This window comes from Nymphalis io, chromosome 12, assembly GCF_905147045.1.
Source record: "Nymphalis io chromosome 12, ilAglIoxx1.1, whole genome shotgun sequence".
Taxonomy (NCBI): domain Eukaryota; kingdom Metazoa; phylum Arthropoda; class Insecta; order Lepidoptera; family Nymphalidae; genus Nymphalis; species Nymphalis io.
Window position 1 is genome coordinate 3,731,344 of NC_065899.1, and position 23,713 is coordinate 3,755,056.

General features: G+C 31.5%; 1 protein-coding gene across 1 annotated transcript; it reads left to right on the forward strand.

The window, feature by feature from the left end:
• The first annotated feature begins 7,232 nt into the window (after positions 1 to 7,232).
• Positions 7,233 to 21,100, forward strand: LOC126772246 (circadian clock-controlled protein daywake-like). The gene is made up of 5 exons (XM_050492526.1): positions 7,233 to 7,448; positions 12,568 to 12,787; positions 18,841 to 18,971; positions 19,356 to 19,511; positions 20,845 to 21,100. Exons 1-5 carry the CDS (start codon positions 7,367 to 7,369, stop codon positions 21,006 to 21,008), a joined length of 753 nt encoding a protein of 250 aa, XP_050348483.1. The 5' UTR covers positions 7,233 to 7,366; the 3' UTR covers positions 21,009 to 21,100.
• Positions 21,101 to 23,713: the final 2,613 nt, after the last annotated feature.

Here is a 23,713-nt window from a genome sequence, read left to right on the forward strand (position 1 = left end):
TGACTCATGCTTAAGTTTGTAAAGTCGACATCAAAAATGAATAGTTTTATTTTCCCTTATTTTTAACGGCTTAAACAAGATGTAGGTGCACTTTTATTCAGCTTTGATGTTTTCGTTTCCTCATGTTTTATAGTGTACTAATTATTACAGTGACTAGACAGCTAATTTTTATTAGTGGTAGGGCTTTTTGCAAAGTCGTCTGGGTACCACCCACTCATCAGATATTCTACGGCAAAACAGCAGCGCTTGATATTGTTGTGTTCCGGTTTGAAGAGTAGCACAAGGGTCATAACGTCTTAGTTCCCAAGGTTGGTGGCACATTGGCGATGTAAGCGATGTTTAACATTTATTACAATGCCAATGTCTATGGGGGTTGGTGACCACTGACCATCAGGTGGCACATAAGCTCGTCCTATTACCTAAACTATATAAAAAGAAAATTATCGAACATAATCGCAATTTAGTATAATATGTGAAAAGTCCTGGAACCATGGAAATTATAAAACAGTGTAAATTGCTTATTGCAGTTGATCCTTACACTAGTTCACACTATAATGTTCCGTATTACAATTGAACATCTCCTTTTATAGATAAGCGAAACAATGAATAGTTAAATAGAAAGGATAATCAAGTAAAAAAATAAAATAAAGAAAGCATCAAGAAATATTAAACATATTTGCTACATTCAATTTAATTATATCAGCGCAACCATATGGCTAGGGAACTGGTGACCATTTCGGTAATGTTGATGATGTTTATAATATCTATAACGATTAAAGTACAGATTAATGCGAATCGTTATGAGTTATAATGTTTGAAATTTGTAAAAGTAAATAAGTATACTAAATTATTTTTTCATATCTACATCTGAGGCTGGTGGTCAATATCATCATAAAAATAAAGAAATACCATATGACAGATATCCAGGATGGATATATTTATTCCCAGACGCAATTTTGAAGATGTAAATATTAAGTCCTTACATATGAAATTGGCGTTTTGTACGGGAGGAATATGAAGTCAATTTTTTTTTGTAAAATTTATTTAATTAGTCAAAGTATGCACCATTGTTATCTATGCACTTTTGCCATCTCATAGTTAGTTCATTGATCCCTTTACTAAAAAACCATGGGGGCGAGAATCAATAAACTCTTTGAAGGCGGTTTGGACTGCCGCATCGGAGATGAATTTTTTTCCTTGTAAGAAGTTGGAAAAAATGGAAATATGTTGGAGCAAGGTCCGGGGAGTACGGTGGATGTCGCAGACATTCCAATCGTAGCTCATCTAACTTAGTGGTTGTTTGTTGTGCAGTGTGTGGTCTTGCGTTGTCATGAAGCAGCAGTGGCATAGAGCGATTGACCAATCTCGGTTGTTTAACAGCTAGTTCTTCCTTCATGGATTGCAGTTTCTGACAATAGATATCTGCCTAATCGTTTGGCCAGATTTTAGTCCACCAAACACTCACAAGTAACTTTTTCTGAGTCAATATTCGTTTAGGATTTGGCTGGGCCTCCAGGGTTCAGCCATTGCGATGAGCGCTTCCGATTATCTTACAGTATCCAATTTTTACCACAAGCAATGATTCGATTTAAAATCCCTTCATTATTGTGTCGGTTGAGCAAAGTAACACAGCAGTCGACGCGTGTTTGAAAATTTGATTCACTCAATTCATGAGATCGTTCAAGTTTTTTTACTTTCCCGATTTGCTTCAAGTGGATTAATACAGTTTTATCACTTACCCCGAAGCCAGCTCTCTGAAGTGCTTTGTGATTTCCACTTAGGTCTCTGGCCATCCACGGGGTAGGTTCTGAAGGTCGAAATTTCCAGAACGAAAACGTTGAAACCAAAAACGTACCGTGCTCTCTTTTGCGACACCAGCACCGTACACATCCTTCGAGCTGTTTCTGCAGCACTGGTGCCACAGTAAAACTCGTACTCGTAAATATACCGATTGTTCATGTTTTCCATTGTGCGGTAATAAGCGACGTCAAAGAAAAAAATAATGAGAAAAAAAAAAACAAATGAATGGCTGTTTTCACTCACACACTCAAATGTACCAGCTAAATAAATTAATAAATTTGAATTTGGAATTCTTAACCAAAGACATAGCCCGAAGAATTGCTAAATTGAAGTGGCAGTGGGCGGGGCACATTGCTCGCAGAACCGACGGCCGCTGGGGCAGAAAGGTTCTCGAGTGGCGACCACGAACCGGAAGACGCAGCGTGGGCAGGCCCCCTACAAGGTGGACCGACGACTTAGAACGAGTCGCAGGAAGCCGTTGGGTGCGGGCAGCGCAAGATCGGCCAACGTGGAAATCCTTGGGGGAGGCCTTTGTCCAGCAGTGGACGTCTTTCGGCTGGTGATGATGATGATGATGATGAACCAAAGAGGAGATATTTCAGATCAAAGTGGTCAGTACGACAAAACGCTAAATTCATATGTAAGAACCTAATTACATAACATCGAAATAATATATATCCATAAGATGAAAGGATTGCCCACCAACAATGTACCTTAGGTGTCAAATCAGCTATAGTATGGCGCATTTAATGAGTACCAGTCTGTCACTACTTTTTTATTATTTCTAAAATGTTTTATTAAAGGTACTACTGAAAGGGTTTCCTAAAATAGTAGCGTATTTTAGAAAAATCAACGTTTATTGTCATAAACTTGAAATGAAATGGTAGCTTTTTTTCTTGATATTCGAATGCACTTACCTGTCCTCTTACAAAACTTCTTTCACCAAAAGTTGTCCGTGAGAGGTCGCTGCAAGTGATAAGTCGACTTTGCAGACCATTTTTTTTTCTGTTACTCTTATGTCGTATATTCTATACATGTTCTGCAATAAAGTATAAATTAATAAATAAAATGTCTTATATTTCAAGTTAATTATAAACTTTTTTTTTATTTACAAAATTAAATTAACATAATATTTTATTTCTCAATTTTTTATTGAATAGCATAAATACAAAAATTTTACTGTTTCAAATATTAAAGTTAATGAAATATCTAAATTTTATTACATAATAATTCGCCATTAAGTAAGACAATTATCAATTAGCTAGTATCTATATTTAATGAACCATTAGCTCATGTAAGTGTACTGATGTGTTCTCTAAATTATTAAAATATATCACTCTAAGCATTTAATAACTAAAATAATGATTTGCATGTAGGATTTTTTATAATTTATATACTATTTAATTTATCTGCAGCACTGATCTATGCTGGGTTATAAATTACTTTTTGTTTTATTGTAAAAAATTGTATCCGAGATACACGAAATAAATTTATTATTAATTAGTTAACAAGAATAGATCATATAATATAATAAATACATACCTGTGTGAACAGAGTATAAGCGTTGGAGAAACGCATCTTTATCTTGGTAATTCAAAAGACAAAGAGTAAAGGAGGCCCATACATACAGACACATGATTGTCAGAAGACATGCGACACACGAATCGATGACAAGAAAATGTTTATGATTTTTGCACCAAAAATAATAATAAAAAGTGAGTATCTTCCAGCATTACATGAACAGCTAAAACAGAGACCAAGTAAGCATTTGTATTGAGAAAACTTAAGTGTCTATTGATACATACATAAATCGACGCAATGTTTTTGTGAACAGAATTGTTAAAATATCGAACAGTCTGACAATGGAGCAGGGACAATTCTTCTAACAAATTGTCACTTTATCGCAATCGTATCGAAACATAATCATTGAGGTTTGGCCGTTTTCCTGAACTATTAATATAATCGGGAACGTGCCTTAACCGTTTTAAATTGGAATTGGCCCCAAGTCAAGAAGCGTTGTTATTATTTAAGAACTCACTACGTATCTCATACTTGTGAAATGTTAAAAACCAACTTACAGAGATACGCTATTTTGTTGGGTATATCGTTATAATTGATAATTATAAGGATTACTAAAGTCAATGTCACATTCTAATGACATTTCATAATCGTGTTTGCGAGTTACGAGCTGGCACTTGTAGGTAATGAAGTTTTTAAAAAAAAAAACATATTGGGTGGGCACTTATTATATTACCAAACTGATTTCGGTCATTTGGTAGTATAATAGTATTGTTGTGGTTTGGTTCGAATGGTGTAATACAAAGACAGCGAACATTGTAAACACTATGTCGCTTATTTTCCCATTAACATTATTATTTTTTAATTAAAAAAAAAGTATTGCGCTCAATTTTTTTTTATATTTTATAAAATACAATATAATTAAAATACTGTTTTTTATCAAGTTTTAATCATTTTCAACATTATACTATGTTTCACAATATAGTATCGGATAATTGGTAAAAATGATCTAAGCGAAGCAATTGTGTGCAATATTCGTGTATTGCAAAAATGTAGTTGAATCTAATGCATTATGCAAAGTTCATTCACTACATATGTTCGTGACATGAATCTTAATAAATAACGATTACAGCTGATACGTCCGAGTATATAATAAAACAAATTGATATAACTATAGTATTTAATCGTATATTAAAAAGTAATGTTAAAATATAAGGTACTCGGGGTAAGTAAATAACAATAGTTATTAATAATAATTATATAATCTTGCAATCATTTTATATATTTAGCCGAGCACCGACATTTAGATAAATGTAGATTGATCAAAGTATTATGATATATATTTATAATAGCATCCAGAAGTAAAACTGAATTTATAAAAACCTAGAATTGGTCTTTTTTTAAAAATAGAACACCGAATCAAACAAATTGATGTAAATTACTCACTTTTCAAAATCCAAAAAAACACATATTGAATACATTCAACAAATTATAATATAAGTAACTTCAATAATTAATTAATTACTTTACCTTTATTTCTGCCAACAAAATGGCGGTTTGAAATAGCGCGCTTCTTTTTTTGTTAACAACGATGTTAGTTGTATAAAAGAATCTCCTAACTACATAAATAACCAGGAAATGAATTTTTAATATGGAACACTAATAAAATAATAAATAATCGCTTTTAAATTATTAACAAAACATATTGTGTATAAAATCAAATTCAATTTAAAATTTTCTTTATTTTCGTATCGAAAATATTACTTATTCAAAGACAAAGGTCAAAGACTTTAAAGCTAACATACCAAGGCCGACATCATTAAAATAAATTAACGCTTCACATACTAGATCTTCTATAATTAATGCACGTAAGATATTATGTATTTTGGTAACGTCATTGAAACACAAAACATAATTTTGTTTTTGTCATGTCATGTCCATTTAGCAATTTTTATTGGTTTGACAAAAGGAAGGATATTACAAACGTATTTATAGTTAAGTGTCTTACTGCTAAACAAATTACGTTGAATCAAATACGATGCAAATAAAATTAGAGGTTCATATACGGCCTTAGTAAAAAACCTTGCCCAGCAACTTAAATACTTATTTCTCTTCTTCTATCATTATTGATTTGACATTCTAAAGGAGAAGACACGGCATTGTTTAACTCATCACCCACTAAACAACCTTCATTGGTAACGACGGTTGCTATTACGAGCTATTTTTAGTTTCGAATTAATATTATCATTTTATAACATTTTGAGATGAATGAAACACATACAAACTCATGTAAACGCACAAAGCACACACACACTCGACGTAATTAGTTAAAGATCGGGTCTATTATTTGGAACTCAAGCTAAATTGTGTGAATAATATTTACTGTTTGAACCAATTTACTGTTTGAACCAAAAATGCCGAGATGGCCCAATGGTAAGAACGCGTGAATCTTAACCGATGATCGTGGGTTCAAACCCGGGCAAGCACCACTGAATTTTCATGTGCTTAATTTGTGATTATAATTCATCTCGTGCTTTACGGTGAAGGAAAACATCGTGAGGAAACCTGCATATGTCTAATTTCACCGAAATTCTGCCACATGTGTATTCCACCAACCCGCATTGGAGCAGCGTGGTGGAATAAGCTCCAAACCTTCTCCTCGAAATGAGGAGAGGAGGCCTTTAGCCCAGCAGTGGGACATTCACAGGCTGTTTCGGTTCGGTTCGGTTTCGGTTGAACCAATTTAACTTAAAGTGAAGTTATATCATAATTATAAGAAATACGGTATTAAGTATGGAGAGAGTCTCTTGAATAGTTGTGCTTGAACTAATTCATACTCTGTAATTACAATAAAACTATTTCTTAATTAAAAGTCGATTATGCTGCAAACGTCTATTTTATTCATTACAAATCCCTCTTTTTTAAAAATCGTTATAATTTACTGAACGAATGTATGTTCGTTACCGAATAAACTTTCCTTATACATAGCCATAAATACTTAGTAAGGGTTACGTTGTGATTTCAATACTGAACAAAATTTGAGTATGTAATAAATAACTGTACCAGTTATACAACATTTATAATTAATGCAGTAAATGTTTTACTTTTTATTTTTCATATGTTCTCAGTAAATATGTATTATACTTTATAAAATTGTATATATATGTATTATACTTTGTAAAACTCGTTAATAAATAAAACGAGAAGAAATAATACCGCATCTATATAAGAACTCGTTTTAACATTTTGATAGACAAAAAGTCCAACTTTTTGTACGTATTAATTATAGAATTAATATACGTACAAAAAGATGGACATAGGGTGATATTGAAAAACATTCTGCAATCAAACATTTAATATTAAAATTAAATGATGATTTATGCTTCCTGTAATATAATTGTAATTACGTCTAATAATTATCAATGGCACAGAAATTTAAAATAACCGGACGATGCACAGACACAGGCTCTATGTGCTTTCCTAAATAAATTTTTCAAACACTGCCAATTTCCTAACTCGTAGTGAAAGTAAGAATTTCTTAACTTAATAAAGATTGTAATAGCGTCCTAAAATGTGTATACACGGGAACTGCGGTCTCTAGTAACTTAGCTAGACATTTTAAGTACTAATAATAACCAACAGAATAATGCTGCAAGGAGTGCACGTTTAAATGCCATCTTTAGCTGCTGCAGTGAATAACAAAAACTTAAATGAATGTTTTAATAAAAAATCAAAGTCTTAAATGCTTGCGGTGCCTATTTTATTTTAAAAATCTGTATTAATCATTTAATTGTAGAACTGCATAAAATTCAATGATTTCCTCTTCTATACTAATTGGCGGTTTGTCCATGGTCGTTCGCTTTTAAACAAAAGGTTCATTTTTTGTATAATTTAATTTTTATTTGGCGTTAAGGTCCACATATAACCGGTCGGCTACAATGTCAGGTTGAAAGTTTAATATCTATCAGTTAGACGATATATAGCAGTTATTTGCTCCGCGACCGGTGTAGAGGTGCATCCACTGTAGCGGAGACGAATTAAATAAGCAATGATGATTTTAAGAGAGATCTTCGGAATTTTATTAAGTGTTGTGTTCTGTTTCTGCGGTTTAGGCAACGCGAAGTTGGCGCGTAAGTATTGTATATATTTTAAATATTTTAGCCTAAATTAGTTAAGGCACCTTATATAGTTTATAAATTTTTGTATTAAATAAAAAGGTAATATTAAATTTTAAAGAAATATTATTATTTATATTATTCTATTATTTTATCGTTTTAAAATTTACACTTTAATTTTTTTTATTAAAATACATTAATTGCTTTTTCACAAAATAAATCTCTATCTATAATACAGAAAATCCATCGCGTTACGAAAAAGATTTTTGCATGTTGTAGAAATTTAGACTATTAATGTGACAAACTTGAATTTAATGTTTTTGTTATAACTATTTTAAGTATAGCCGATATTTAAGCCGTGTTTATTTTATTAATTAAATATTTAAACTTGATTGCATATATGAATACAATTGGTATTTAAGTATTTATTAGTTTCGTTAAGCTTTATACGTTTTAAAGCAGAAGTAGAAGTTATTAGTCCCCAAGTCGATGGCGCACTGGTGATGTGAGCTTAATATTTCTTACAGTGCCTTTGTCTTTGAACGCATTGCAAATTAAAATTTAAATATTCTAAGTAAAATTATGTCACAAAACATAGAATTTTTATAATATATTACTTATATGAAATAGACATTTATATTATAAAGTTTAAGATATTTTATACTGAACGCACTAATATCAGGAAAGACTTTAATTGAATTATTATATTTATTGACGTTTGAATTCATAGTAACTTAACAGTTCAGCTATCGAAAACATCTACTAGTAATATTACAAAATAATTGAAACAGGAATGCAAAGTGAAAATTAATCTGAATGAAATTAAGTGAAAATATTAATAATAATATTCTGGGACATTATTCACACACGCTTATCTGATCCCAAATTAAGCAGAGCTTGTGCTATGGAAACCGAACGACTGATATACTACATATACTACTTTTCTTTTGTAAATACATACTTATATAGATAATTACACCCAGACTCAGGACAAACAGACATTTCATGCATACAAATGTCTGTCCTGGGTGGGAATCGAACCCACAACCTTTGGCATGAAAGGCAAATAACTAGCAACCACGCCAACCGGCTGGTCAAATTAAATTAATTACTTAATTAAATTAATTATTTTATTAAATTAAAATTAATTACTTAAGTTAATGATAAGATGCGCATGTAACCGTGCACGCATAAGTTTTTGTTAATAAAATAAGACTACATATTAATTAAAACAAGTTTTAGATTGTAAAGTGCAAGATAAATAATTATAAAAGAATATAATTTTTTTATTGATAATTCAAAATAGTATGATTCCCTCGTATAATCAACTAAATTATGTAACCATTAAATATAAGATACGTTTATTTTCTTAACAATATCTTGTTGATAATTCAGATAATTACACAAAAACAAGTGTAAAAGCTAGTTGGCTTGATTTTAAATCCAGTATTAAGGCGTTAATTTAATTACAATCTTAACAATTAAATAAAATTGGAGCGTTTGTCTATGATTTATTAAGTATTACAATAATTCAGTATATCCATTTCCTTTTTATAACTAGAAAATAATAATCGCACTAATATCATAAATACGAAAGATCGTGGTGTTGTGAATATATGTAATTTTTCAACTAAAATATGCCATAATTTTGGCCTTTTAGCGGCCTACGGGGATACCGTTTAACTAGAATTTCGATTATGACGCGGGATAAGGCACGGGCCAAGCGTTACTACATATTATACTAGAAGTAAAATTCCTGCTTAAGAAAAGTAAAATTATAAAATTACATAAACATATATTTATGATTCTATTAGATTTAAGATTTAGAAGCAAATATTATTATCCAAGTTATCTATCTGCTCACATAGTGCTCATTAATTTTATTCCACGCCAAGCTAGCTTTTTATTCAAACATAGTTTAATGCTTTTAAAAAAACTAGTCTTACATCTAAATATTTTGTTCAAAAGGAATTCTTAAGACTTTTACATGCAAAAAAGGTTATTTTCAATTTAAATTATCCACCAATTCTTAATATATATATAAACCTCTATAAGTCGAAAACCTTTCAAACTCAAAAAATGTTTTTTTTCGTTTCCTTCAAGCCCTAAAACCTCCATTGCTCGAAATCTGGCCACTCTATAAGTCGAAATAATTAGTGAGTCCCTACAAGTAATTTAGGACATATTTTCGCTGTATAACTCGAAAAAAAATTGTATGTATTAAATTCTATGAAATGATAACTCAAAATTAGTTGAAATAAATCTTAACCTCTAGAAGTCAAACATATCCAGACAAAATGCACTTAAGTCGACGTCCTCTATAAGTCGAAAACTCTATAACTCGAATTTTTTGGCGTCTTCGTTCAAGTTCGACTTACAGAGGTTCTATTGTATCGCATTTTTTTAAAGCCGTAAATTTATAGAAATTCTTTTTTGTAAGAATTATTTTACATACTATTTTCAAAAATATGTCTTCTATAATTATTTAGGAATAGTTCGACGCCGTTCGATGTGTTAAGCACTACTGGTAGTAGGGCTTTGTGCAATCTCGTCTGGGTAAATACCATCAGATATTCTACCGCAAAACAGCAGTACTCGATATTGTTGTGTTCCGGATTAAAGAGTAAGTGAGCCAGTGTAATCACAGGCACAACGGACATAACACCTTAGTTCCCAAAGCTATGAGCGTTGGTGACCACTTACCATCAGGAGGCTCTTATGCTCGTCCGCCTACCTATACTATAAAACTATAAAAAAACACTAATCAAAATAAAAGAAAAATTCTATCAAATTTTTTATTCGTTTTACTGTGATATAGAAAACAGAATGATGATCATGATTTACACAAAACAAAAATATTATTTACTGTTAAATGACTTATTCATAAATTGAAAGAAAGAGAAACTAATTCAAGTAAGATTATAAACATTTCTGCATAATTTGTTGAAGATGTCATCTTAACTACAAGTTAGTGCTTTATCAACGAGAGGAGATAACTATGCGAGGTCAACAAGATGTAAGGGCTGCTAAAATGAAACGAATAATTATTACTTAAGATCAAAGCGTAAATTCATATTACGCTTATTGATAGAAGATAATTGACAAACATTCCATACGTTTGTTTATTACTTTCCCTAGTAAAAAAGATGCAATCGTTTCATTACAAAATTTCGAGTCGCATTATATTTATATTTTTTAATCTAGAATACTGTTTACATAAAAACATGTATCAAAACATCTTGACGACAAAATGAATGATATTCATGTTTAGTCATTAAGAATTTTATTAATGTGTTAGACATACAGTCGACAATGTCATCAGTAAATATTACAAGAAACAACTGGATATAAACGTTTATGTAAATATTTACGATTGTTACGTCATTCATATTAATGTTCTCAGGTAGATATTAATTTATATTTACTTTTTCAGTTAAGCACAAATACAAATTGCTTATTCAAAAGGTCAAACTTTAAAATATTAGTAGTAGCAATACCTTTAAACGTATAATGAGAAGGCTTCGAGCTTATTCCACTGTTCTGCTCAAATGCGCGTTGGTGTATTCACACGATGTTCTTCTTCATCGACGAGCACGAGATAAACTCAAATTTGTTTACACATGAAAATTCAGTGGTGCTTGTCTGAGTGTAACAGCAATCATCGTCTAAGATTCACGTATTCTTATCCAATTTATAAATATGACAAAATCCAATTTATAACAAATGACAAATAGGCAATCCAATTTATAAATATGACAAAAATATAAAAATTTGTAAATTTATTTTATATACTTATTATATAATAATTATACTTGTCATAGTACCGATATACAATAATCTCAGTTTTGTTCATCAATCAACTAGGCTTTATTTCCATAACAATAAGACATATTTTAGCTAGATAGCTATTGAGACTATCTTTGTATCGTCTGCTGAGGATCTGAAATGCAATTACAGGGAATTGCACGAAGCGCCGTCCACAAACCCGAAGATTTTCTCGTATCATGAACAATATATAGCGCGGCTTACAAGAGATTGCATATTATAATTAATATTGTGTGCTGTAATCCTTTTAACAGGCTTTTAAATGATTACCACCTTATCTTAAAATTATAACCAAATATGGCATAATGTCAAACCTTGTCTCGAACTATTAAAGACAGCCTTGTATAGCTGAGTCAAAATTGGCACATTGCTAAGAAGGTAGTTATAGAAATAAAAACAACCTATGGGCTTAATAAATGGGGAATAATGGAAATCTGCAAATATATTTTCACCTTTTACGGGAAATGATACGGAGTTCAATTCACCGCACTGCTCAACCACATTTTGGCGCATTTAAGATTAAGTAATAACACAAACAGCCCATGAAAATTCAGTATTACTTGCCTGAATTAAAAAATCTCCTCGATTAAGATTATATCCACTGTAATATAATGGCTTTTTCAATATATTTTGTTAATACTCAACAGCATGTTTTATTTAAACATTGGTAATTTAAGACGAGCTGGTTGGCGTGGTTGGTAGATACTTGCCTTTCGCGCCGCAGATCGTGGGTTCGATTCCCACCCAGGGCAGACATTTGTTTTTATAAACATGTCTGTTTGTCCAAAGTCTGGGGTGTAATTATCTATATAAGTATATATTTACAAAAGAAAAGTAGTATATGTAGTATATCAGTTGTCTGATTTCCATAGTACGAGCTCTGCTTAGTTCGGGATCAGATAGTCTTATTTTATAGACACTAATTGATATGTATACCGACAAGTAGACCGTTTCTATTCAGTCAAACAATTTGCAATTAACACACGACTGACACTGAAAACATAACAAAATTCATAATTAAAATAAATTACATCTATCGTCTACCGTCCTCATACTGTTTACAAAATTCATTTGTCTATATGCAAAATGCCATATAAATCGAAAATAATTTAAAAAATTAATATATTTAACAAACATAATTTCCTATTGTTTCTTATATAAACACTTTTTCATTTTGTTTTAATGCTTATAGGGGGGAATACTATAAGATACATATATTTTTTGAAGTTTAGTGGTTACCATAAATTTTGTGACAGAAATATTTGCATGTAAATATAGACTTCTAATATAACAAATATTTTCATTACAGCGGACTTCATTCATCCCTGCAACGCGACCACAAGAGAATGTTTGGTGAAATCAACACAAGATGCCATCCCTGAATTTGTAAAGGGAATTCCTCATCTCGGCGTTCCATCTTTAGACCCTTTTGTTATAGAGAAACTATCGATACCTCTAAATGGTCTCAAAGTGACGTTCTATCAAGGAAAAGTAACAGGTTTCAAGAAGTGCATCGTTGACAACGTTATGTAAGTTATTATAATGTTTTTTCTCGATAAAACAAAATGCGACAGAAATCACAACCTGAAAAACATCAAGCGCAAATCCAAGCTTAGCGTACTTTCCGATTCACGGGAGTATTGTATCACTGTCATTTTCTAGACGGGCTGCCACTATGGCAGCCTTCCGGACCTAGTTTTGAACCCAGAAATTATGGAATGCAGCCCTATAAATTAACAATTGCGCCAGCATAGCAGCCAAGTTCCTTTTTAAGTAATGTAGGAAACATAAATTTAAGTGCAGTATTACATTTTATAGTACGATTTTATAATTCAGCATAATCATTCATGCATCATCGATGCAATACTCAGCGGCCTGTTTATATGCGTTTCAGTTAATGATTGAAGTCAATCAGTCGCTGGTCAAATTTTGATGGATTGACAAAGCTGGTCATCGTGGCTGATTAATGGCGTTAATCGATATTGACAAATTATAACAATAAAAAATTAAATGAATTATACAAATAATGAGAAATGGTAAACAATTCGCAAAATACTAATAGTTCAATTTTTGATTAAACTCAATTTTAAGCCGTAACCGGTTCCCTATGTAAATACAACCGAGAAAAGCCGCCAAGAAAATCAGTAGTTACTCTATACCACAAATAAAATACATAATAAACTATATGCAAATAAATGTATATGTCATAAATAGAAATTAATATACTTACCCCTCGTTTTTGAGCATCTATTTCTTAAAAGGTATTTGTAAAAGGTTTTATCTGAATGTTGTAATAATGTTAACTTTTAATTTATTATAAGAGAAAGTGAAAAACATCTGATATGTAATGCTGTTGGATATCATGTCAAAATACTAGGATCGCAATTAAACTATTAATAATTATGAAATTGTCTACAAAATTTAAAATAATAAAGTAATTAAGCTGGACAACTCACTTGAATTCAAGACATCGTTATTTAAGCTAAAGATACTGTTCCATTCGAGTTTTATTACATTGTGAATTATATCTGCTAATTGGAACTTCAGTTTATTTCTCGATTGTTTAAAAAAGGCAAGCCATATTTTTTTTAATAATTATTATTACAAGAAGCACATTAAAACCTACTACATATATCATAGAAAGAAAGCCTAAGATGCACAAAAAATACTGTTTTAAATCCTTTCTAAAGAAATCGAAATTGTTGTTCAATTTTATAAGAATTCACTTAACCGATGAATTCACTTCACACATATAATTTCGAAAACCGACTTATGATGATATACTATTTTGATTCTTGAAATGTTTATTATGGTCAAAGTCGTAAACCACTTTCTGATATGACTGTTTACTGCGGTGAGTTTCTAGTTTGTTCTTACAGCCCAACTGATTTCTTCTGTGAACTTCGTTCACACTACTTTTACTGGTTACTGATGTTTTTTATTCAATCTAAGTCACAGTTTAACGAATGTAGGCATGGAACTGGTACTCTCTTTTTGTTCAGATTAACGTAATTATAAGAGTTTTAGATATAATGACGTTTAAGTTAGCTTACATCCACACAGTTCAAAAACGCTTTGCGTACATAACAATTTATATTGTTGTAAGAATAATCCACACTAAATACAAACATCATAAAAATTATCTACAATAAGCAAATTTTATTCATAAATATTAACATCCTCAAATAGTAAATATAAAATGGTAATTTGTATTCGTTATTATAGATTTGACATTAATAGATTAAGAAATCTTTTCATCAAAATTGGCAAGTACATTTAATTTTTCATGGTGAAGATATACAATGCATTTTGTCACAATTTTGCAACTTTTATACCAAGCCACATAGACTAAGATAAGCCACATAGCCACATCGTGCTTGACCGTGAAGGAAAACATCGTGAGGAAACCTGCATGTGTCTAATTTCATCGAAATTGTGCCACATGTGTATTCCACCAACCCGCATTGGAGCAGGGTGGTGGAATAAGCTCCAAACCTTCTCCCCAAAAAGGGAGAGGAGGCCTTAGCCCAGCAGTGGGACATTAACAGGCTGTTACTGACTTTTATACCGTTCAACTTGATGAGAGAAAGATGGAAAATATTTTAGTAAAGTCGTATGGGATATTTCAAAACAAATATAAAAAGCATTGTAAGGCTAGATATTAGCTATTTTTGTACACATTATTAAAATATGACTCAAGGTCATTAGGTAATAAGCAACATTTATTTTAAATTGGTTTTTAATGTATATTTATTAAATATGTATTTAAAAATACATCAATCAATTCTAATAGATTATCATTTATCAAGTTTGGATTGGTGAATTACTATGATGGTAATCATAATACTTGTTAGTTATATATTTCTTTATTGTAATTTATTTTGTTTATAACATATATTTAATGTGGAGATTAATATTAAATCATTACACAAGCAGTCCTTATAATATATTTTTTTTTTTATATTCAAGATTACAAATATTTATATTTATTAGTTTCTAGTTAAGACGATATAACTGAAAGAGGGTACCTCCTATCCGTAATAAGCTACCTGTAATACTCCTGGTATTACACTTATATAGGTAAACAAAAAGAAACGTTAAATTAATTTATTATTTATGAGATTTTTGTGTTTAAATATAACTAATGAAATTAAAAAACTTCTGCCTAAACGGTAATGGCGTTCAATCTCTGCGGCAAATTACGCATGCGCAAGCTTGTGCCACAATTCTACCAATTCCCTCGCTCTCAAAATCCGACACAGTGGAATAGCAATCCAACACGACCGGAATGAGATCAGATGCAGAATCGAGAGTTATATGTGATTATTGAGCGAGTGCAACACTTCCAATTTCCTAATTCAGTAGCTAGTTTTTTTTGTCGCTGGAAAAACTTGTTTACGCCTTTCACATAAGTGGGGCTCACTAGCGCTGAAAGCGTCAGAATACTCACTAAAAAACCAGCGGTATCCTCTCCATCTGTTCGGGGGGCAGCACAGAATCGCTTGCGCATGCTACCATGACGTCCCGACTGTCGAATTCAGTAGCATTTGCTATTCTTTAACACTCGATACTCATCGCTAAACGGTCGTGGAATGTCAGAAAATATGTGCATTTACCATAATAATAATAACATGTAAAAAAATACTCGCACCGAAATATTATATCCAATTAGTCGGCTGTCAACATTTCATAGATGAGTAATGAAGTGGGTTCTTACAGAATAGCACTGCAGGCAATGTAAAATTCCTTGACACAAAACTTTTATCTAAAGCCATTTTTTCCTGACCTTGAGGTCGGTCAAGATAACAAATATTATAATAATCATAACATAGTATCTATCTCTCAATCGCCTATTTTTTTGGCAATGGCTTAATAATAAATGTAATCATCTATAAGATGAAATTATTACTTATTCAATTATATTTTATTACAATTACAAATTATTGCATTTCTAAGTTAAAACCAATTAAACATTGACTTCGGAACTTAAATCTATAGTTATGTATTATTTCGAGGAGTTTAGTAAACATATTTACATGTTTATAGCTACCACGTTTTATATTAATTGTACGTTACTTAATAACTATGTAACCGTTCTTGACCTTAGCAAGGTAATAAGCAATAATAATATATAAGAAAAAACTGGCTATGATTCGAGCTTAAAAAATTACGTTTGTTTAACTTTTATTGAATTTACATTCATTTGAATATTATTGGCTTTTCTAGATTACTCAGAAAATATTACATATAAATTGGCGTTTTGTACGGGAGGAACATAAAATCAATTTTTTTTGTAAAATATAATTAATTAATCAAAGTCTGCACCGTTGTTATCTATGCACTTTTGCCATCTCAAAGGTAGTTCATTGATCCCTTTACAAAAAAAAAACATTTTTTGAAGGCGGTTTGGACTGCCGCATCGGAGTTGATTTTTTTTCCTTCTAAGAAGTTGTCCAAATTCCGGAAAAAATGGTACTCTGTTGGAGCAAGGTCCGGGGAGTTCGGTGGATGTCGCAGACATTTCAATTGTAGCTCATCTAACTTAGTGGTTGTTTGTTGTGCAGTATGTGATCTTAATATAGCCGAATATAATAATTATAATAGCCGAGATGGCCCTGTGGTAAGAACGCGTAAATCTTAACCGATGATCGTGGGTTCAAACCCGGGCAAGCACCACTGAATTTTCATGTGCTTAATTTGTGATTATAATTCATCTCGTGCTTTACGGTGAAGGAAAACATCGTGAGGAAACCTGCATGTGTCTAATTTCACTGAAATTCTGCCACATGTGAATTCTACCAACCCGCATTGGAGCAGCGTGGTGGAATAAGCTCCAAACCTTCTCCTCAAAAAGAGGAGAGGAGGCCTTTAGCCCAGCAGTGGGACATTCACAGGCTGTTACGGTTACGGTTACGGATGTGATCTTGCATTGTCGTGAAACAGCAGTGGCCTAGAGCGATTGACCAATCTCGGTTTAGTAGCTAGTTCTTCCTTCATGGTTAGCAGTTGCTGACAATAAATATCTGCCGTAATTGTTTGGCCAGATTTTAGGAAGCTATAGTGAACGACACCGGCGCTAGTCCACCAAACATTCACAAGTAACTTTTTCTGAGTCAATTTTCGTTTAGGGCAGGATTTGGCGGGGTCTCCAGGGTTCAGCCATTGCGACAAGCACTTCCAATTATCGTAGAGTATCCACTTTTCATCACAAGTAATGATTCGATTTAAAATCCCTTCATTATTGTGTCGGTTGAGCAAAGTAACACAGCAGTCGACGCGTGTTTGCAAGTTCGATTCACTCAATTCATGAGGTACCCATCGTTCAAGCTTTTTTACTTTCTCGATTTGCTTCAAGTGGATTAATACAGTTTTTTCACTTACCCCGAAGCCTGCAGCTATCTCTGAAGTACTTTGTGATGGATCCGCATCCAAAATAGCCTTTAATTCTTTATTTTCCACTTTGTTCTCCGGCCATCCACGGGGTTGGTTCTGAAGGTCGAAATTTCCAGAACGAAAACGTTGAAACCTAAAACGTACCGTGCTCTCTTTTGCGACACCAGCTCCGAACACATCATTAATCCTTCGAGCTATTTCTGCAGCACTGGTGCCACAGTGAAACTCGTACTCGTAAATATACCGATTGTTCATGTTTTCCATTGTGCGGTAATAAGCGACGCCAAAGAAAAAAATAATGAGAAAAAACAAATGAATGACTGTTTTCAAAACTTGAATTAATAAATTTGAATTTGGAATTCTTAACCAAAGAGGAGATATTTCAGATCAAAGTGGTCAGTACGACAAAACGCTAATTCCATATGTAAGGACCTAATATACATATTTATTTAATTATTAATCCATAACATATAATTCCATGACCATATTTTCCAATATATATAAATGTATTCTTCACACTTTTAAAATAACGATTTTTCTAAAAACGGAATTATTCCTTATGTATTTGTTTTTCTATTTGGTCTGGTTCGTAATTTATAAGGCTTCAGATCACGAGGTCCGGGGTTTAATCCCCGGTCTGAATCCGATAAAACCAGAATTTTCTGCAAATAAATTCTCAGTAGTCGCCCGATGTTTGGAATCTGACTGTGTGAACACTCTTCCGTAAGTATGTAAAGCCTATAATTCCTGCGTCTAAGCTCTCTTCATCATGTCAGGCTGCCGACCAATCGGATTATTAGAGTGACGGGATAGACTGCACATGTGTTTGCGCACACAATTAAGAACTAGAATATCTCCTGCGCATTAAGCTGTTCTAGATTTTTATAAAGTATTTCAACAAAGTTCTATGCTACTAGTTTCACATCCGTTGCATTTAATGTGTATTTAATATATTCATTATAATGTATATACATATACTAATATTATAAATAGGAAAGTAGTTCTGTATGTTTCTTACACTGTTCACGGCTAAACCAGAGAAGCGATTTTGATAAAATTTGAACCCCAATGAACCCCAGGTCATAATCAATTTTATTATACCTAATACCTAAACATAGCTAGCGAAGCCGAGGGTGAAACCAGTATTATTTATAATAAAAGTAATGAATACACTTTATATAACTTTCAGATCGGAGTTGGAGAAAAGGCATTTCGTATTAGAGTTCCACTGCAACTTAACCATCAAAGGACAATATGATGCTGTCGGGAAAATCTTGCTTTTCCCAATCAATGGTGAAGGTGATGCTAAAGTTAAATTAGGTGAGAATATTAAATTTATTTACTAAATAAATTTTTAAAACTGTAATGCAAAAATACGATTTTTGTAAACACTTTTGTGAAACAATTTTTGTAGTGTGTTCTTATTTTAAATTATTTATAGGAAACTATTTCTTTTACAATATTTAGTGATAAGTTAGTGTTATGATTGTTATAAAATGATATGACCTTTTAAATATAAGTACCGAATCTCTCGTATCCCACATTCATTTTACCATCATGGAAGATGCATCTTCAGTCAAATTTAAGGTAGCCTTAAGCTTTTAGCCTTAAGATTAAAATTAAATTGACCATATATATGTTATATGTTTGATAAATACAAAATAACATGGAACATCATACTATTTTGATTTAAATTAATTCCAGTTAACCTCAGAATGAAAGTTGACATAAACACAAAGTACATCAAAGATGAAAAGGGAGTCAATCATTTCGCCATAAAAAACTACAAATATTCATTTGACTACGGAGATCGCGTCATGTTCGATCTTAAAAATCTCTTTAAAGAAAGTCAGGAATTAAGTGAGTATATTTTTATGTTATAACTTTGTTTAGGCTTAACTTGAGTTGCACCCGTGTACCACTGGTAATTTCCCTTTTCTTCTTAATTTTAAATTCTAAATTGAATTCTTTGACAGAAAAGCAGAAATTTTAGCCCATTTTGTGCCTACAGTAACAGCCTGTGTATGTCCCACTGCTGAGCTAAGGCCTTCTCTCCCTTTTTGAGGAGAAGGTTTGGAGCTTATTCCATTACGCTGCTCCAATGTGGGTTGGTGGAATACACATGTGGCAGAATTTCAGTGAAATTAGTCACATGCAGGTTTCCTCACGATGTTTTCCTTCACCGTCAAGCACACTTGCCCGGGTTTGAACCCACGTTCATCGGATAAGATTCACGCGTTCTTACTACCATCTCATTTTGTACCTATGCCCTTAAAACTTGCAACCTTATGTCTATTGGGTAAAAATAGACCCAAGGACCGTTCCAAATATCAACATATATTTTGTTAAGTTACCTGTTATGATCTGATTATTATTAACAACAACGATAATATTACCACATTTTATGTATTTTAATATTTTTTTTATTTTTTACAAAATACGTTTTCAGACTAAAGACCACATTAAAAAACAGTAACAAAGGCTTAATATATTGTTACACCATTTTCTACGAAATCAAAATTCAAGTCATTTCAATATCTGAAGAAATTATATTTCTTATAAAATGTAGAAAAGATTTTTTAAAAGTCAGGCTGTTTTGTATCGTATATCTTCATTAATATTATAGTAAACCTTCTATGTTCATCTAGAAAATTGCGCAAATATATATATTTAAAACGAGTTTTATAATCGTTAATGACGCATTTACGTCATCAATGGCGTCATTTTTGATTGACCTGTGACTGACTAATAAATACAATGACCTTTTACTGATCTTAAACATTTATTTCTATTTTTTTTTTTTGATTGACATTTATATTTTATCGCATAAAATTTTTTTTTTTCATATTTGCATTAATTGAATTGCATTAATCCTTTCATTAACTGGTATGTTTAATACAAGGCAATCTACCTAGATTTCTTATGAAATACCATCAAGCAATAATCCTCCTTTTTACTCTGTCTTGGTATAACAAGTAAATTTTACTACCCAGAACAAAATATGCTAAGAAAATAAAAACTGTGATGCTATGATTGAAAGTGGCAAAACATTAAATAGGCAAATAACATGTCAAAATTTTCAAGTGATATATATTTACCAGCCGGTCAGTTTAGCATCTGTACTTAAATTAATAAAACACTATTTTTACGTTTATAGCTTCAATAATACTCATTAAATATTTTATTTTATCAGGTGAAACAGTATTAAAGTTCTTAAATGAAAACTGGAAGACGGTAGCAGAAGAATTCGGGAAGCCTTTTGTTGAATATGCTGTTGATTTAGCGATACGGACTATGGAAAAGTTTTTCTTAATTGTCCCTTACGAAGAACTCATAAACGTTCCTATACCTACATAATTTAAGACATCTTATTATATTATAATAGTTGGTTTTAAGAAATATATATTTAATTGAAAACTAAAATATAAGTATTGTATTGAATTCACCAATTATTTGGTTTTGTAACAAATAAAATGTGCAAAAAATAGGTACACCATAAATAAATTACACTGTAGTTTTTTTATACACTATTTTTAATAATTTGTTAAAAATATTAAAATAGTAATTATAACTAATTATTCCACAGATAAAAAAAAAATTATATCACTTAGGTCGTATTTCTTCTACAAAATCGTTGTATACAACCTGCATGTCACCAGCATCGAAAACGTCAAAAATTTATTGGGTGGAACTCCTAGTAGGTAGTTTAACAATCAGTTCTATAATTTTACCTAATTTTATAATTGAAATAACATGAACTCATAGGTGAAGTTAAGATTTATTCTATGGCTTTTGGTAATATTGTAAGAAATGATTTTACTTATATTATACTTATATATGACTTTGTCGAGAAGTTAATAAATATAAAAGGAAAGGATTGCCATTCTGCATTGGAAGCCTTGATGCAGCTCTGCCACTTGATTCACTAAGCAGGTGAATGTAGGTCGATTAAAGTGATTTAAGGTTTCTTGCTACCGTGCCTCGAATTTTTATTTTTCTGTAAACATACTCGTTTCTTTATATTCAATTATAGTAAAATAAGTTTTTTAAATAGATTCATTTAGTCTTTTAAACATATAGTTGTTATTTTTTAACTTAGGTCGGTTTCGTCTTTGTATCCTTAAGCTTTTAAAAATAAATATTGTTGCACAAATAAATCTGTTGATAAATAATCTTTAATAATAACTTAATAGATATATATGAGTTGCTTCATCCAAAATTATAATTAAAATAATTGGCGATGCATCGTTGATTTACACAAATTCTTTACATATATATACACTTTAAAACATTGACGTAAAGTATGTAAGTCTTTTAAAGGTTACTATTTGGAGAATGTGCACAAGATTCTTAATACGTCCTTCACAGCATCGACGTACGATGAAGCTGATCTAATGATGTAGCCAAAAAGTGGAAAGTGGAACCCTGTAATGGCTACTATTCTTTTGAGCTCAATTTATTTGATTTGAAAACTTCGAAGCATTATAATGAAGCTAAAACTTAATTTTCCACTACACGATTTCGACAACAGGAGCCGCGGTTGACGTCGCGGCCAACAACTATTAGTAACAGAGGGCATAAATATTTCGTCAACAATTTCAATTAGTAATATTTGAATTAAATTTTAAAGCTATTTGTATAAGCAATTTGTAAAGTTATTGTATAAATTAATAAATATACCGCCTAGTGTCAATAATAGATTTATTTATATCTCTGTCTGTAATTTTATTCGTTCGAACAAAAACAGACAATTTTTTATGTATAAGATAAATGTGTGCAAAAATATTTATTCATAAGCACTAGTTAATGCAAATAACAAAAAAATAAAATAAAAACAAACATGCTTAAGTAATGATAAAATTGCTTATATAAAATATTTTATTGATTTTGATTCTATGCATATATAAAATATGTTTTGTTATAAAAATAAATCAAAAGTTCATTTGTGGGTTAAAAACAGTGGTAGCAGTGGTAACCAATATGTCTTGTTCAAACAATCATCAGTCACAGTTAGACAAGATCTAGACACGCCTTTTCCAAGTCGCTGCCAATTGAACAGAAACCCGACATAAAGCGTTCACTTTTTACGTTAATATCATTTATATGAAGAGAGTGAGAGTTTCTCGTTAGTCTAGTGGATAGCTTACAAAGCTACAGACCTCGAGGTGCGAGTTAAGATCTGGACAATCCTGGTTAGAATGTAAAAGTTTTCTATCGAGTAATACTCAGTAACAGTGAGAAGTCTGGAATTTGGCAGCGTCGGCCGGACATGTAAATCCGTCGGTCCTGCGCCTGAATTATTTCTGTTAATGTTGGGTTTGGCATTCCATCGGATTATGAGAGCTAAAAAATAAAAAGTGCACTTGTTTTTTGAAACAGACCTGAACACAACTTTATAAAATTAGCATGTCTCTATACAGTGATCTCACGAAATATATATAGTTTTTAATAAGCATAAATAGTAAAAAACCAAATAAGTTATTTTAGGTTAGGATTAAAATGTTATCATTAAATATAAAATATCTGTTTTCGACGTTGACGTCTTCATTATAATTTTTAGATGAGAGTGCACATGACATTTCAATATATATGTCCTATATACCACAAATCGATGTCACCCGCATCATTATCTCTGAAAATATATTCGCTTGAATATTCCTTTCATACTTCCAATATTTTGCCTCAAACGTGCAAACTTGACTTCGAAATAAGTGATGTACAAACCACTTCATAACAATTCTGAAATACATCTTCTATTTTATTTTATGAAATATTTCATGAAATATAGCTGCATAGGATCTGAATTCTATGCAACCAACCCAGACTATTTTGACTCTCATTTTATAAACGATATTCCAATGTTTTTTCGTTAAGATAGTACGCAGCAGCTAATACATATTTTTAACTTTAATTTTTGGCCGTGCTAAGCGCTTTTTCCGTGATTAAGGCCCATTATACTAGAGTCTAGATGATATTCTATACACGACTTTTAATCTCAAAGATTGTTCTTAATTAGGTGCAAAGGAAGAACAATTGATGAAAAAAGAATAATCCTACTGAGT